At 37.7% G+C, this 16,730-nt stretch overlaps 1 protein-coding gene across 1 annotated transcript; it reads right to left on the bottom strand.

Annotated features, from left to right (window-relative positions):
* Positions 1–432: 432 nt before the first annotated feature.
* Positions 433–16,469, bottom strand: LOC123246076 (Fc receptor-like protein 3). The gene is made up of 8 exons (XM_044675023.1): positions 16,424–16,469; positions 14,170–14,190; positions 12,833–13,072; positions 12,085–12,348; positions 11,525–11,809; positions 7,764–8,051; positions 951–1,229; positions 433–557 (listed from the first exon to the last, which is right to left on the bottom strand). The coding sequence occupies exons 1-8, from the start codon at positions 16,467–16,469 to the stop codon at positions 433–435; spliced, it is 1,548 nt and encodes a 515-aa protein (XP_044530958.1).
* Positions 16,470–16,730: the final 261 nt, after the last annotated feature.

Genomic DNA, 16,730 nt, shown 5'->3' with positions numbered 1-16,730 from the left:
ACTGCAAGCTTTTTGAGGTCATGGATTGTTTCTGTATGGCCCTTGTATATCTCCTGAGCCTTGCATATAGTTGGTAATTTTGGAAATCCTTACCTTCCGTCTTAGAATCAATATTCTATTTTGGTTCCAAGGTAGAAGAGTGGTAAGGGTTAGGCAATGGGGGTTAAGTAACTTGCTGAGGGTCACACAGCTAGGAAGTATCTAAGGCCTGATTTGAACCCAGGACTTCCTCTTTTTACTCCTGGCTCTTAATCCACTGAGTCACCTAGCTGCCCCCATTATAGCTGGTAATTAATGGATTGGGTTCAGTTGAACTTACATCCTGTCATCCCTGCTTATCAGTTATTAGAATTGTAAACAGAGTCCAAGTGGGAAAAGTCTCTTCACAAGTCTAGCATATCAGACTTATTATCAAAGAGTAATCATGGTGAGCTACAAACCTGACTTTCTCTGAAGTCTGAAGCAAAGCACAAGAGCAATAGCAGTGAGTATAAAGATGCTGATCAGGGCAATAGTGACTCCCATAATGACTATGTTCTTTTGACTTCTTTTAGGGTCTGCAAAAAAAAAAAATTTAAAAACAACTATGTAGGAGACTTGGAGAAGTGATACCTGGAGCCTAAAGCATCTCCAGATATTAGAATATGGGTATAAAACAGAAATCTGTAGGGCTTCCACTTAGGAAGAGATTTTAGGTAGGGTTGGATGATCACCCCTGTGTTTATCTAGTAACTTGAATTATAGTTTGCTAATTATAGACCATCGGGGGAAAAGGGTTATAAATAGCTGAACTATGCCAATTCTTCATCCTATTCCTTCGTGAATCAGGACATAGTTAGAAGGTTGGGTGAATCAGTTCCAGAAAGTATTGCCCTATTTATTATCTACCACCATTGAAGTTTCTCTGTCCTTTTTAGAGGGCAGCATTGATCTCAGAGCCTTTTACCTACCTGAGATAGAGAGTTTCTTAATTTCACTGCACTGATCACTGAAACTGTTGATGGCTTTACAGAAGTAATTTCCAGAATGCCCAGGTGTCATGGAGAGATTGAAGGAAGCTGCACTTCCAGAAGGATCTATCTTGTTCTTAAAGATTTCACCATCGTGATAAAATTGATACTGAATTGGAAGAGAACCTCTGAGGGCTTGACATTGAAACTCCACGACATCCCCTACAATAAGCTGTGCCCCGAGTGTACTGAGGGTAAAGAGGGGTTGAGACACTGGAACTGACAGAGATTAAAAAAATATATTAGAGAAAGTTTCTTCTTCTCTTGTAAGAGACTCATGAATTATTTAGCTAAGATATATGAAACAGGAAGATGTTTCCAGGCTTATATTTCAGATTTAATGATGAATTATTTCTACAAATACTTTCTTTATTTTGCAGTTATTTTTTCCCAGTAGAGTTGTCCTCAGTAGTTGTGGTCTCTAAGATTAGGTAAGACAGACAGAATCAGACATATAGGTCTCATCTTCAATAAAATTAAGGATATCAGTTGCTATGAAAAAAACTGCTTATTTGACAATTTTCAAGAAATTGTGTTTAAATCAGTGATTCCCAAAGTGGGCGCCACCGCCCCCTGGTGGGTGCTGCAGTGATCCAGGGGAGCAGTGATGGCCACAGGTGCATTTGGGGGCAGTGAATAACTGTAAGGGAGTGGTGATAGTATGTGACAGGGGGCGTTAAGTAATATTTTTTCTGGAAAGGGGGCAGTAGGCCAAAAAAGTTTGGGAACCACTGGTTTAGATGAACATTTACACTATATACCATTATAAGTTCCAAACAAATACACATCTTAAATATAAAATCATAAACAAAATATTAAGGAAACTGGAAGGAACTATCTTACACAACTATGATTAGAGGGAGAATTCTTAAATTCTTTAATATTTAGTCAACTTTTCAAATAAATAAGGCATAGAAGTGATTAAAGAAGATAGAACATATAATTTCAGTTGCACAAAACTGAAAAGTTTCATATGGATGCAAAGTTTCCTCAATTCTAAAATGAGGTTAATAATAGTATCTATATCACAAAGTTGCTGTTGGAATCAAATGTAAAAATAAAAGTATCTAGCTCATAATAAAATGCTTATTTCTCTCTTCCCTTCTGTTTCCTTCCCTTCCCATCCTTTAAGTCAGAATTAGAGAGAAGCAGCTAAATGGGTAACATCTTTGTAGCAATATCTAGCACAAAGATCTGATGTCCATGTTATATAGGGAATTGATAAAAATAATATCAGAAAAAGAACTTAAAGATAATAGATCAGTGGCCAGAGGATGTGATTAGGTAATTTATTCAATCATTAATTCAATAAGCATTTATTAAGCACCTACAATATGCCAGATATTGTACTAAATCTTGGAGACACAAAGACTAAAATGAAATAGTTATTGTCCTTGAGGTGTTTAAATTGTATTGAACAAAACAATATGTGCATAGAAAGTTAAATATAAAACAACCAATAAGAATTTTTGAGGGAGTAAGTACTAATAACTTGAAGAATAAGGGTAGGCCTTCTGCAGGCAGAGACTCTTGAATTAAACTATGAATGATGTTAAAGATTCTCTGAAGTCAAGGTGAGGAGGAAGTTTTCTTCCCTTTTAAAAAATTTTGAAATTAGTATCATTAAGCCCCATTTTCTTCCTTCCTTTGCTCTCTCCTCACCAAAAGAAAAGTTTTCTATTATTAATAATTAAGTATAGTCACTCAAAAAAAGTCCACATACTTCACCTCTCCACCAAGAGGTGGATTATCATCAGTCTTCCTGAGTTCTGATCCATTATTGAATTGATCCTAGATCCTAGATTATTCAGCCAGGTTCATACTCTTTCCAAAACCAAGTCTTTTCAACATTTTCCTTTATGATATTATAATCATATAATTTCTTTTCTGTTGGCTTTGCTTATTTCACTGTGAGTCATTTCATTCAAGCACTCTCAAATTTCTTTAAAATATATCCCTTTCATCATTTCTTTCTTTCTTTTAAAAAATATTCCATTCTAAATTCTCTTCCTCCCTCTGGTTCTTTCTGCATCCATTGAGAAGGCAAGAAACTTTTCATTATTGAAAAAAAAAAGTTTTTAAAAATTATATGCTTAGTAACCACCACCACCACCACCACCACCACCACCAAAAACATTTAAATAAACAAATGCATGAAAATTAGCAAAACTACCAACTCCACATTGTTTAGAACTTGTTTAAAATATGTGAATTATGTATGTGTCCTAATATAAACATCCTCCACTTTGAGTTCCCTTTGGATTTTTTAACTTCAATAATTTTTCCTCTTGATTTTGTGGCTGTTATTTTTTAAATGTAATCATAATATGTGTTATTCTTATTCTCTTTTCTTCTCTTTCATACATTTCCCTTTCTTTATGTTTCCAATATTTGTCATTTCTAATAACATAATATAATCCATTACATACAAATATCACAATCTATTAAGCCATTTCTCCCAGTAATTGCTTTCCAGGTATTTTGTCATCATAAAGTTTCCACGAATACTTCATACACATACAGATTTTTACCCTCTATTAATTCCCTTGGGGCCCAATCCTAGCAATGGGATCCCTGAGTCAATATGCATGAACAGTTTTCCAGCTCTTAATGTATATTTCCATTTTATTTTCAAAAAAATTCACAGTTGCTCAAGCAATGCAATATTAGGCCTATTTCTCCATGTTCCCATCAGCATTTAATTTGGCCAATTTAACTGAATGTAATAATATACATTACCAGGGCCATATTTAGCTAGATTCATCTTTAGACAGCAGACACAATCTGTTGTCAGGGACATACTCTTTCCAAAACCACGTCTTTCCAATTTGATCATACCCAGTGGAGCTTTTATTCCTTGCTCAGGAATATAGGATTGCCTTTATAGTATGATGAATGTTAAAGTAAGACTTTTGCAGAATATTTATGCTCTCTAAACCATTATTGTTCCACAAGAAATTATGTTTAGATTACATGTTTGCTCAGGCTTAGATCTACTACTAGCCTCATGCTAGTGTATAGAAGCTCCCTAGATAGCTATCATATGTAATTTCTCTAAGATTCTAGTTATCTCCTTAACTTCTTTCTCATTTTTTGGGGTTAGACTTATCTAGTTCTGAGAGGGGAAGATTAAATTTCTCTGCTATTATTATTGTTATCTCTTACCATCTGTATCTCATTTAGTTTGTCCTTTAATAATCTGTATGCTATAACTCTTGGTGCACACAAGTCCAATAGCAGTAATGCATTATTATCCATAGCACATAATATAGTTAGCCTGTTCATCCCTTCCAATTATATCCATTTTAGCCTCAACTCTGGCAAATATCATGACTACTATCTCTGCCTTCTCTGGATAAGTTGAAGCATAATATATACTGCTCCAGCCTTTCACCTACAGTCTATGTGTGTCTCTTGTTTCTTATGTTTCTTGTTAACAACACATTGCCAAGACCTGGTTTTTGATCCTTTTTGCTTTTTTCTTCCTATGGATGAATTAATTCACTCAATATCATATTTACTAACTGTACATTTCAATCTACTCTATTCCTCCTCACTGTTTGCCCTCCTCTTCCTTTCTCTCCACCATAAACCTCTTTAGATGTCCAGTTTCCTTTGACCAATTATACCAAATCATCCATTATCCTCTCCTGTTGCCCATATTGTTCCATATTGGCTTGCTTTTCCAAAGGTTCCAATGGCATCATGGCATGATGTCTTGACTTTTCCATGAGGCAGAATTGCACAAAGTAGTCACCTCACTCTCTCTTCCAGAGTCATCAAAGTCCAGTGGCAAGACAAAAGTCAGGAAAACTGGAAATGCAGGCCCTCCTACTTCATGATATGACTGATATCTCCCTTATCCTCTCAACCTAATCTCCTACTTCTTGATTTGTGCTTCTCTCTAAGCATCTTTCCCTTCCCTCCTTTCTTTTAACTTATCCTTCCTTCCCTCAGTCCCCCCCAAGGGGACTCCAAGTTCCTACCTTAACTCATCCCTCTCCCTTCCTGTAAATTAAGAAAATTTTTACCTTTCCAATTGTGTATATTGTTTTCTTTTTATCCCAGGTAAAATGAGAGTAGGGTTCTAGTACTACCAGTCCTCCACTCTCTCTTCCTTTTCTCTGTGGCAGTTCACTCATTCTTCTTCCATATGAGATAGCCATTCCACTCTAACTTCCTATGCATCTCTCCGTCATTTCTAATGGACAAGAAATATACTATTTCACTTGGTAATCTCTTTAGCTCCCACAGATTTAATTATCATCCCTACCTAATAATTTTTATACTTATTTATCTAGCCCTAACCTTGTTGCTGACATCTAGTTTTGAATCTTCATTTGCCTATTGGACATTTCAAAGAGGACTAGACAACTTAAACTTCACATATACAGAACCAAACTCATTATCTCTTCCCCCTAAATCCTCTCCCCTTCTCACTTTTCTTGTTTCTTTGGAGGTACCACCCTGCTCCCAGTTACTCAGGCTCAAAACCTAGGGGTCACCTTCAATTTCTCACACTTTCTCACCTTCTTTATTAAAGCTATTGCCAAGGCCTGCCAATTTTACTTTCTTAACATCTCTCATATATACTTCCTTCTCTCCCCTGACACTTCCACCACCTTGTTACAGGTCCTATTAACTCATAAATGTACTTGTAGGAGGGTACAGGTTAGTCTCTCCATTACAAATTTCCCCCTACTCAGTCACCAAAATGATCCTTCTAACATTCAAGTAGGACCATATCACTACTTTCAATCCTATTTATGTATTCTCTCTTCCCTCCTCCCTCTCATTCAAAAAACTCTATTTGTTCCCTATCATCTATAGGACTGAATATGAAATCCTCTGTTTGGCATTTAAAGTCCTTCATAACTATCCTTCCCTGTTTTCCTCTCTCGCGTCTTTCCAGTTTTCATACAACTTACACCCCAACACATATTCTGTGATTCAGTCTTCTTTTTGTTTCTCAAACAAGATTTTTCATCTCTCTACTCCAGGCATTTTCACTGGCTGTTGGCAATACCCAGAATTCTCTCCTTTCGTATTTCTACATTCTGGTTTCTGTCAAGTTGCAGCTCAAAAGTTGAGAGGATAAGGGAGAGATTCTTAGAAGAAGATAGAGGAGGGATTTTTAGAATTGAAGTCATACCTTGAAGTAGGAGGGCATGTCTTCTCTGAATCTCTTAATTCTGGTGCCTTCCTTCAGTTAGTTATTTCAGTTTATCTTATAGAAAGCTTGTTTATATATAATTGTTGGAATTTTTTTCTTCCTTATTAGACTATGAGCTCCTTGGGAGCAAGGACTATCTTTTACCTTTCTTTGTATCTTTAGCACTTAACACTGTCTGACACACACATTTTATTGATTGCTTGACTATATTCACATAAAAATTTTTCAGCCAGTCCTCAATAGATAAATACTGTAATTATTTTGTTGAGGACAGAGTTAAAAAAAAAAAAGAAATGCAAGCAAGAGAAGTGTCAGAACACCAATTAAAGTGCAGGCTAGGGTTTTCAATGCAACAAAAATAGAAAAAAAGAAAAGAATATCATTGAAGCATTTTTAACAAATATTCACAAGAGGAGGACTGCAAAGAATCATAGGTAAGCAGAACTAGCTTTCAAAGCTCCATATGGAATTTATTATTTACTTAAAGCAAGCTGACATAATAGAAAGATATGTTTTTATGTACAATATTTTTTTATGTTCTGCTATGTGTGTGAAAAAAATCTCCTTTTATTAAATTCAAAATAGAAACATAAAATGGAATGTGCCAGGACACTAATAAAAATAGAAATTAAAATTAAAACAACTCTGAGATTTCACTGTACAACCCAATGGTTGGAAAAGATAATAAAATACAGAAAAGATAAATATCTAAGAGGCTATTTATTGTAAGGCAGGTCCACCAATGCAATATAACTGGGACTATGGATTGGTCTAACTACTCTGGAATGGGATTTGGAGTTATACCAAAAAAGTCACAAAACAAAAGTCAAAAAACTGTTTCTACCCCTTGATCCAGTGATATCATTAGTAGATATATCCCTAAGAAGGTCAAAGGTCACACATGTACACTAATAATTGTAGTGGCACTTTTTTTCTGTCAGCAAACTGGATGCTTCTCAATTAAAGGAATAGTTAAATAACCAATCAACAAGTATATGTTAAATATCTACTATGTTCCAGGCATTGTGCTAGGCATCAAAAACTCAATCACTTTTCATATACATACACATATTCATATATATTCAGAATAAGTAAAAAATGGAATATGAATAGAATGGAATATTATTGGGTTATAAGAAATGACAAGGAATCAGAATTCAAACAAATTTGGGAAGAAATGAGCTGACAGAGAACAAAGTAAGCAGAGCAAAGGGAAAAATTTATATGATGACCACAATATTATTGAAAGATTTCAGAACTCTAATTAATGTAGTGACCAATTATGATCTCGAAAGATTGGTCATTTAATCAGGCAGAGAGGTAGTGGGGTAGAGGTATAGAATTAAGGATCTATTTTCAAAAATAGTGTATTGTTTTGCTTGTCTATAAGTTTTTGGTAAAATATAGAGTTCCATGCAGGGGTGGGGTGAGAATTGGTGGGAAATGATAGTAGTATAAAAACAGTAACAATAACAACAACATAAATATAAATACTATACTAAGGGGAAAAAAACTTCCTTATAACACTGTAGGGGTCCTTCTCAGATGAGCAAAATGAGATGAATGGAGGTAGGACTCACTTTTCACGGTGATATTCACTGTCAGGCTGCTGATGGTACTGATGGTGTTGTCAGCAATACAATAATACTTCCCTGCATCACTCTCCTTCATAGCAGGGAGTATGAGCTTCTCTTTCAGAGAATATCTAGTCTTCTCTCCTAGACTTGCATTAATGCCCTCTCTGTGCCAGGAGAATGTGATGTTTCCTGTGCCCTGAGTCACTGAGCAGATGAGGACCAGTTTCTCTCCTTCGGTCACCTGACCCTTGGAGGGCTCAGTCTGCATGATGATGCCGGAGATGGGGATTCCTGAGTGAACATAAGGTGACATATAAGAACTTTTCCTGGTTTTGGAGAATGTCAAAAGTGGCAGGGGAAACAACTTGAATGTATAATAAGAACTTAGTGAAACATATACTAAGGAAGAAAGAAATGGGCCAGTGATATATTAAAACTAAACATGGAGAATAATCCTGAATATATTAGTAGGGAGAAGTTATTTTTTACCAGTTTAAGGCAGTGTTGATTCCCTACCCTTCAGCTTCTGAACTATAACTTTGGTCCTGGGTCATTCCAATATCACAGGTCCTAGAGGGGAATTGAGACATTTGAGAGATGCCCCACTGGGTAAACATTTTTGTCAGATAGCTTTGAGAGAGACTACTTAGGAGAGTCGGATCTATCCTAAAGTGTCATCATCCAAGATACTCAAACCATATTTGCCTTTGAGGCCTAGATGAAGGTCTTCTTTCATCTTTTCCATTCCTTTGATTTTGCTTTATTGTTTCTTGATTTTTCATGAAAGCATTCATTTCTAGATGGTCAATTCTGATTTTGAAGACCTGATTTTCCTCTGTCAGTTTTTGGTTTTCCTTTTTAAATTGGCCCATTTCTTCTTGCATCACTTTCATTTCTTTCTCACTTTTCCACTGCTTTTCTTAATTGTTTTTTGAAGTCCTTTTTGAGTTCTTCCAGAATCTGTTTCCAATATGCATTTTTCTTTTGAACTTTGCATGCGTTTCCTTTGCTTTCCTGACCCCTTCTGTGTCTGTACCTTGCTCTTTGTCTCCATAAAAATTCTTTAGAGTTAGGTGCTTTTTTTTGTTGTTTGCACATTTTTCCTATCAAATTATAAGTAGACTTGGGGGGATGAGGTGATGGTCTGAGGGCTGAGAGCTCTAAGAACCCCCTCCCCCTGCTGATTCAATTGGCTCTTGAGATGGTGATAGCTTAAAGACTTTCCTCAGGCTTAGATGTAAGCTTTTGATCTCACTCTGCTCTTGATCAAATCAAGGGCTGTGTACTTGATTCAGTCAGGCACACCCTTGATCATCCTGTCTTGGAGCTTTGCCTTGAACCTTAGGCAAGAAGATCAGTACTTATTACTATCAACCACCCAAAAATTTGAATTAAGTCCTTATTTTAAGCCCAGACTAGAATTCCCTGGACTGGGGCTCCTAACTTCTCCATAGGTTTGAAATTTCAAGGGGTATGGATTGATTTATACCACTATTTTATTTGCCCAGGCAGGATCTCAGGATCTGGATGTTGGCTTGGGCAAAAGTTCCTGAACCTCCAACAGCAGCTGTTGGGTGTGGGGGTGTGGCTTGTTCTTGGCTTGCTCTTCCCTCTTTGCTACAGTTTCTTGCTGGCTCTGCTCTCCTCTCACCTCAGTGTCCCAGATGTTCTTTGATCACCTTTTGGGTTTTCTTTTCTTGAAAGTTGTTTCATTTTGTCTCCTTGTTGGTTCTTTCAGTCCTATATTTGTTTTGTGGTGATATTTTAATCTTGGTCATAGAGGATTCTCACAGTGACACAGGAGCTGCTCTGGATTACTCTGTCATCTTGGCTCCACCCCCAGAAGTCTCTTCTTTCACTCTTCCAACACACAATTATCCCTCTGCTATCATTTGCTCTTTTAGAGTCAGTTAAAAAACACATTTCATCAATAATCTGTTCTCTGATTATTTCTTAGGAATGACTTGTATCTCCTAATTCCATAGTCAGGTCTTTCCATTTAGAAGCCATGTCTGAAACTTCTTTGCCCTATCTCCAAGCATCAAGAATGGGATTGAGCATGAAGCAAATGCTCAATAAATACTTTTTTTGGAGGTGGCTGGAATAGAATGGAATGCATTGGCATTGGGTTCAAAACTATTATTAGCTAATCTCGAAATTCTGGGGCTCCTTTGTTCAATAGTAAATGAATGGAGTAATTTAGTGCTTGATAAACCCAGAGATGCAAGCTTTTGGGGAGAGAACTCATTATTTGACAAAAACTGCTGGGAAAACTTGAAGTCAGTTTGGCAGAAACTAGGTAAGACCAGCATCTCACATGTTATACCATATTATAAAGTCAAAAAAGGTATACAAATTAGACCTCAATGATGATATCATAAACAAATTAGGGGAGCATGAAAAAAATATTTGTCAGATCTATGGCCAAGAGAAGACTTTATTACCAGACAAAAGATAAAGAGGATCATGGGAATTAATAAGGATAATTTTGATTACATGAAATTAAATTTTTTAAAAATAGTCAAAATCAGGGTAGGAAAAATTTTAACAGCAAATTTTCTAATCAAGGCCTCGTTTCTCAAATATAGATGGAACTTAGCCAAATTTATAAACATAGGAGCCAATCATCAACTGATAAATGATCAAAAGATGTAAATAGGAAGTTTTTAGAGGAAGAAATAAAAAAGTTATCAATGCTTAAATGAAAAAAATATTCTAAATCACTAAAACTTAGAGAAATGTAAATTAAAACAACTCAGAGGTACTACTTCACACCTATCAGATTGGCTAGCATGACAGAAAAGGAAAATGACAAATGTTAGAGAAGATGTGGGACACTAATGCACAGTTGGTGGAGCTGTGAACTAGTCTGAACACTCTAGAAAACAATTAGGAATTATACTCAAAGAGCTATAAAACTGTGCATATCTTTTTACAATATAGGTTTGTATTCCTAAGATATTGAAGAAAAAGGGAAAAAATCTAGTTGTACAAAAATATTTATAACTGCTATTTTTGTGGTGGCAAAGAATTAGAAATTCAGGGAGTGCCCCATCAGTTCAGAAGAGGCTGAACTTGTTGAAGTATATGATTGTTATAGAATTCTATTGTGCTATATGAAATGATGAGAGAGATGGGTTCAGAAAAATCTGGGAAGTGAGTAGAATCAGGAGAACATTCTATACAATAATAGCAATATTGTAGTACTGATCACCTCTTATAGACTTTACTATCCTGATTAATATAACGATCCACAACAATCTCAAAGGACTTCTGATTAAAAATGCTCTCTACCTCCAGAGAGAGAACTGATGAACTTTAAGTTCAGATCAAAGCATATAGCATATTTTTTAAACTTTTTTTTTTTGCCTTTTTTTCCCAACATGGCTACTATGAAAATGTTTTACATTATTTTAAATATATAATATCATATTATTTACCTTCTCAAGGGGTTAAGAAGGGGTTGGAGGGAGAGAATTTGGAACTCAAAATTTAAAAAATAATGTTAAAAATTGATTCGAGAATGCTTGTTCAGGATAGGGATTCACGCTGATTACTTGTGCCTGTCAAGTTATTTGCTTAAAATTCTATTGATGTCCTAATGCAAGAAGAAGACCCACAGGAAAGCCAGTCATTTCTCTCATACATCACTCCCATTCCCAGAGGAAGAGGAAAAACCCATAAGAAAATATCCCTAGGTCTCAGCCGAGGCCGGTGGCCTGCCCTCCATTTCTCAGTCCCAGGTCTGCCTCACTGACACTTACTTTTCACACTGATCTTCACGTGTTTGCTCTGTTTCCAAATATCCTGAGCCATAGCTCTGGCCTCACACGAGTATGACCCTGAGTCTTCCCTCCAGATGGCTGGGATCTGAAGCACCTGGGACCTCATCCAGTCTGCTGTGATGGCCCTGCCATCTCTGAAGAAGGCGAAGTGCAGCTTGGTGTCTGACCTTCGTGGAGAGAGCTGGGTGTCACAGCTCAGGGTTACTGGGGTCCCCTCTGTGGGCTGGGAGGTCGTGGCTTTCAGCTCAGGTGATGAAAATATTTCTAGAGAAAAGGACCAAACATAGTGTCCAGGACAGTGAGAGTCAGAGTGCCTGGGGTGAAATGTCTTGTGTTCTCAGTTCCAGAAAAAAAGGAACATAGATGAAGAAAAACACAGATGAGTATCTCATTTCCCTTCTATGCTCCATCCCTGAAATTTCTCTCCTTTCTGTTATATGCCTACCCAGCTCTCCACACACAGACTCTGACCCTGAACACCCTTTCCCTTTCCTTTCTCACCCCCTGAGCCCCCTGGAATGAAAGAATGAAGCTCTTACCTTGGACATGGAGTTTTACTTTTTCCGAACTGGAGCTCCAATGAATTAAAAAATGTGATACCTCTTGTTTGCAGTAATATTGACCACTGTTACTTAAGCCAACTCGTGGGATGGAGAGATTAAAGTTTCCATGGGAATTCGATAATATCTCTTCATCCTTATAGTATTTCGTATTTATAACTGTTAAATCATACTGTCTTTGGCATCTGAGGACCAATGTGTCTCCTTCAAACACAGAATATGGAGTCTGCAGGATCAGATGATCTGTAAGAGACCCCAAGAGACACTAGAGACTCCATTTCCACCTTCCTGCCCCCTTCTCTTTCCAATTTCTAGTGGGACATGCCTTAACTGGGAGATTATCTAGAATATGGTGGGGGATCCAGGCTCACTCATTGTTTCCTAGTCGACCCAGATATCTCACCAACTCCCTCTCCCTGGAACAAGGAGCTTTCCTAGATGGTGTCCTTTCAGATAAATTTGAAGAAATTTGCCTTGGGAAGAGTCCTATCTCTTCCTGCACTGCTCTTAATGTTCAGGGTTAGCCTCTAGTTCCTAGGGGATCTCAGGGTAGCCAATTGTTTTCTGAATGAATGAAGGGGAATTATGGTCATGGCACCTCCAATGCTTCTGCTACCCCAGTGATATCATGTGGAATTCTAGATTCCCCAATGCCTCTCCTGGTGTACTTCCCTGTGAGAGGCTGATTTTAGAAACTTTCCTCTGAGGCTTTTCTCTCTGCCCTCACCAGAAGAAACAACCAGATGTACAGGGTCACTGAGGGCTGAGTCCTTGCCCTGGCATCTATACTCTCCAGCCTGCATAGTCTCAATGCTCTTTGTAGACTTTTTTAGTTGTTTATTGTTGAGCAACCATCTTATCCTCAGTTTGGAGGTATTGAATCCATCACAGGTCAGAGTCACTTTCTCCCCCTCAAAGATAGTGGTCCACGGAGGGCTGAGGTGTACCACGGCTTTCTTTGCAGTAGCTGGGTGGGAGAAAGAGGACAGTGTAAGATGAAGGTGTCTGCACACAATTCTTGGAGTATGGGAGAGGTAAGAGAGGAGCAAGGAAGTTCTGGCCCCACGCTTCCCTGGGGTGGAATCCTGAAGCTTGGAGTTCCAGTTTTAAGTCACCTGGCCATGGACCTCAACACATACACAGTCCATTTACCAACTAGAAATTTAATAAATGCCAGAGAATAAGTTTCCATCTGATTTCAGATAAAACCAAACTGACAGGAGAAGTTAGATACTGAATAAAGATTGGCTGTGGGGGTGGGAAAATAGAGGATAAAAAGTGCCAAAATGAACCCAGAAGATCAGCAATTGTATTGTTTTACCATCAGATCCCAGAGACTGGATTGGTTCAAAAGCTTTCTTAGAAACTGATATCCAATCAAATTAGACATTCAAGATGTAGTTTGTTTCCTACTTGACTGTTTATATTGCTATTTATACATGTTATCCATTTCCTCCTCACCCATGTGAAAGATGCCATGTGATTGTTATTATCACCATTTTACAGGTGAGAAAATTTGACTCGGAGATGAAATGACTTGTCTAAGGTCTCACTAATAGTTTCAAATCCTAGACTTGACCTCAAATCTCTTGATTGCAAGTCCACTGAATCACTGTCAGAGGATGTAGGCTGAAATTCTAGTTTGAAGCTGTGTGACTGTGAACACATGATTTCACCTAATTGGGTTTCAGTTTCCTTATCTATAAAATGAATAGAAGAATTCCTTATCTATAAAATGACCTACAATGTCTTTTCCAGCTCCGAAAGGTAAGAGCTTATGATTCAAAGATTGGTCCTTGTTTGAATCCGGATGCCCTAGGATTAGTCCCCTGTTCCTCAGAATAAGTTCATGTCTGGTGGGCAGAAAAATCATCAGAAGACTCAGAGTAGTCTGAGCCTGACCTATGGGATCAATCAGGGAAGAGAACTGTGACACTGTAGACTTCAGCCAAGAGGAGCAGGGCAGGCAGGGCTACCTCACACAGACCTGCTTGGGCATCCTGTGGTCCTGAAGGAGGTTACATTACCCAGAGACCCCAAAGAGCAAAGAAAAGGATAACTTACAAGCTTGCCTGCTGACCAAACCTATGAAAGAGAAAAGAGCCAGAGATTAAACCAAGATTCCCTAAACTTTTGAATTTGCAGCCCTCTCAGAAATTCTTCTGAGCCCCTGTAACATTATCTACTTCAATGACTGCCCCACATCTAGCCTAAAGGAAACCTCCTATATCCTGACTCTTCTACCCAAGATGTTTCCTCTTCTTTTTTTCTCTATTACTGTTAAGAGTATCTCTCATTCTCCAGATCACCTTGGCTTAAAACCTAGGTATCATCCTCAACTCCTCACGCTCTCTTATTGCCCATAACCCATACATTTCCAAGGCCAGTTGATTTTTACTTTTTTAACATCTCTCACATACATCCCTTTCTATCTTCTGACACTGCCGCCTCTCTGGTGCAAGCCCTCATTACCTCACATCTAGACTATTGCAATAACCTGTGATTGGTCTCCCTGCCACAAGTTTTTCCCCACACCAGTTCATCATCTACTCAGCAGTCAAAATGATCTTCCTAAAGCATAGATCCGACCATACCATAGCCCTACTCAATCAATTCTAGTGGTTCCCTATCAACTCCAGGATCAAATATAACATAGTTAGTTATTCAAAACCCTTCATAACTTGACCCTTTAATTTGTCGTTCTTTCTATCTGTTGCAATCCCCGTCTCCTACACTTACTCTGTGATCTTTTGACATTGGCCTCCTTGCTGTCCCTTGAACAAAAGATTCCATCTCTTAACTCTAAGCACATTCACTGCCTTCCATAACTGTAGTTCTCTCCTCCCTCATTTCCAGCTCTAGGTTTATCTGGCTTCCCTCAGGTGCCAAAGAAAATCTCACCTTCTGATCCTTAATATTAGTGCCTATCCATCTTGTTTGTTTATTTTGCTTTGTCTAGTTATTTGCATGCTGTCTTCCATTTAGACTGTGAGCTCTTAAAGAGCAGGGACTGTCTTTTGCTCAACTTTGTATCCTCAGTGCTTATCACAGTGCCAGCATATAATAGACAATATCTGTTTAATGACTCATTGACTACCCTGCTTTAGGTACTAATTATTTTTTGCAAAGATCACTGCAATAATTTCCCAATTGGTTTCTTTTCTTTCATTTTCTCTCCTCAATCCATTTATTCCATAGTACCAAGTTTTCGTTATCATTACAGGTTAATTTTCCTCAACGCAAATCAAGAATTCTTAATGACTTCTTATGCTCTCTAGGATAAAAATAAAAAATCCCACCTGATATTTAAGTCCTTCAACAATTTGCCTCTTATTTACTTTCCAATTTTATTTCATAGTTAGCCTTAGTCTACTTTCCATTTCAATCAAATTGATATGGTAGTTGTGCTAGGACAGAAATGCAGACAAACAAAAGACATCATTTGTATGTCTCTTGTCTCTGCACCTTGAAACAAGGGACCCCTCCCAGCTTTAATGTGTCCCCTCCTCTTGGAATCTCTAGATTCCTTTGGTCCATGGTTCAACTTCCATTTCTTCTTTCGGTCTTTAGCTTTCTTTAGCCCAGATATCAGCAACACTCTTTTGAAAATATTTTCCATTATTTTGAATATATTTTGAATTTAGTTATTTATATAACTTAGAGATAGGACTTTTTCCATTTTTGTTTTTGTATCCCCAAAAGCCCCATCGAAAAAAAGATTGTTTAAAAATTGAATTGGTTCCTCTGCAAAAGAACTCATGTCAATCCATGTTTGTTTTTTTTTTTTAATCCTTACCTTCCATCTTAAAACCAATACCATGTATTAGTTCCAAGACAGAAGGACACTAAAGGGTAGGCAATGGGAGTTAAGAGACTTGCCCAGGGTCACACAGTTGGGATGTTCCTGAGTTCAGATTTGAATCCAGGACCTTTCATCTCCAGGCCTGGCTCTCAATCCACTGAGCTACTTAGTTCTCACCCCACCCCCTAATCCATCTTTAAAGCCTATGTCTAGCCAATTTTCTGGAGCTTGTGAAATTAAAATTCAAAATATCAGAGACCTAAAAGCCATTTTTCTATTGCTTTTCTAAAACTCCAGATTTGCCTAGTTCTTTCTTTCTCTCCAACTTTGTCTGGTCCATCCTTAGCTTTGACTTTAAGGAAGAGACTGAGTTTTGATCACCTTGAAGAGATAGATTCTCTTTCTGTCTCAGATTTCCCAGATAGGGGGCTTTTATTTCAGGGAAAATACCTTCTCAGAAAACCAAGAATTCTATTTTATCCCACTCCAGGTCTCCTTCTGAGTCACTGTACTCACCAAAGACCAACAGCAATGCCCACAGCAGCGTGAGGGGTAGATCCATGGATACCAGGAAGGGAGAGACTCTAAGCAATACAAAGTACAACTCAGTGATCGTAATTATGTGATTTCTAAGCTGTACTTCAAAACAGAGTTGGGGGTGGGGGGGGAAGGAAGTCATAGAGACCTCCCTCAACTGTTAACTCATATTTCCTCCCCTGTATAAATTGAGAAAACACAAGACTTTTTTTGTAGAACAGCTCAAGCACACATTTCATTTCCTCCCACCTGCCCTTGGTCAGTGATGATTCTTAACTCCTTCATC

This window comes from Gracilinanus agilis, chromosome 4 (assembly GCF_016433145.1).
Source record: "Gracilinanus agilis isolate LMUSP501 chromosome 4, AgileGrace, whole genome shotgun sequence".
NCBI classification, from domain to species: Eukaryota; Metazoa; Chordata; class Mammalia; order Didelphimorphia; family Didelphidae; genus Gracilinanus; species Gracilinanus agilis.
This window is presented reverse-complemented; position numbering and strand designations above follow the sequence as displayed.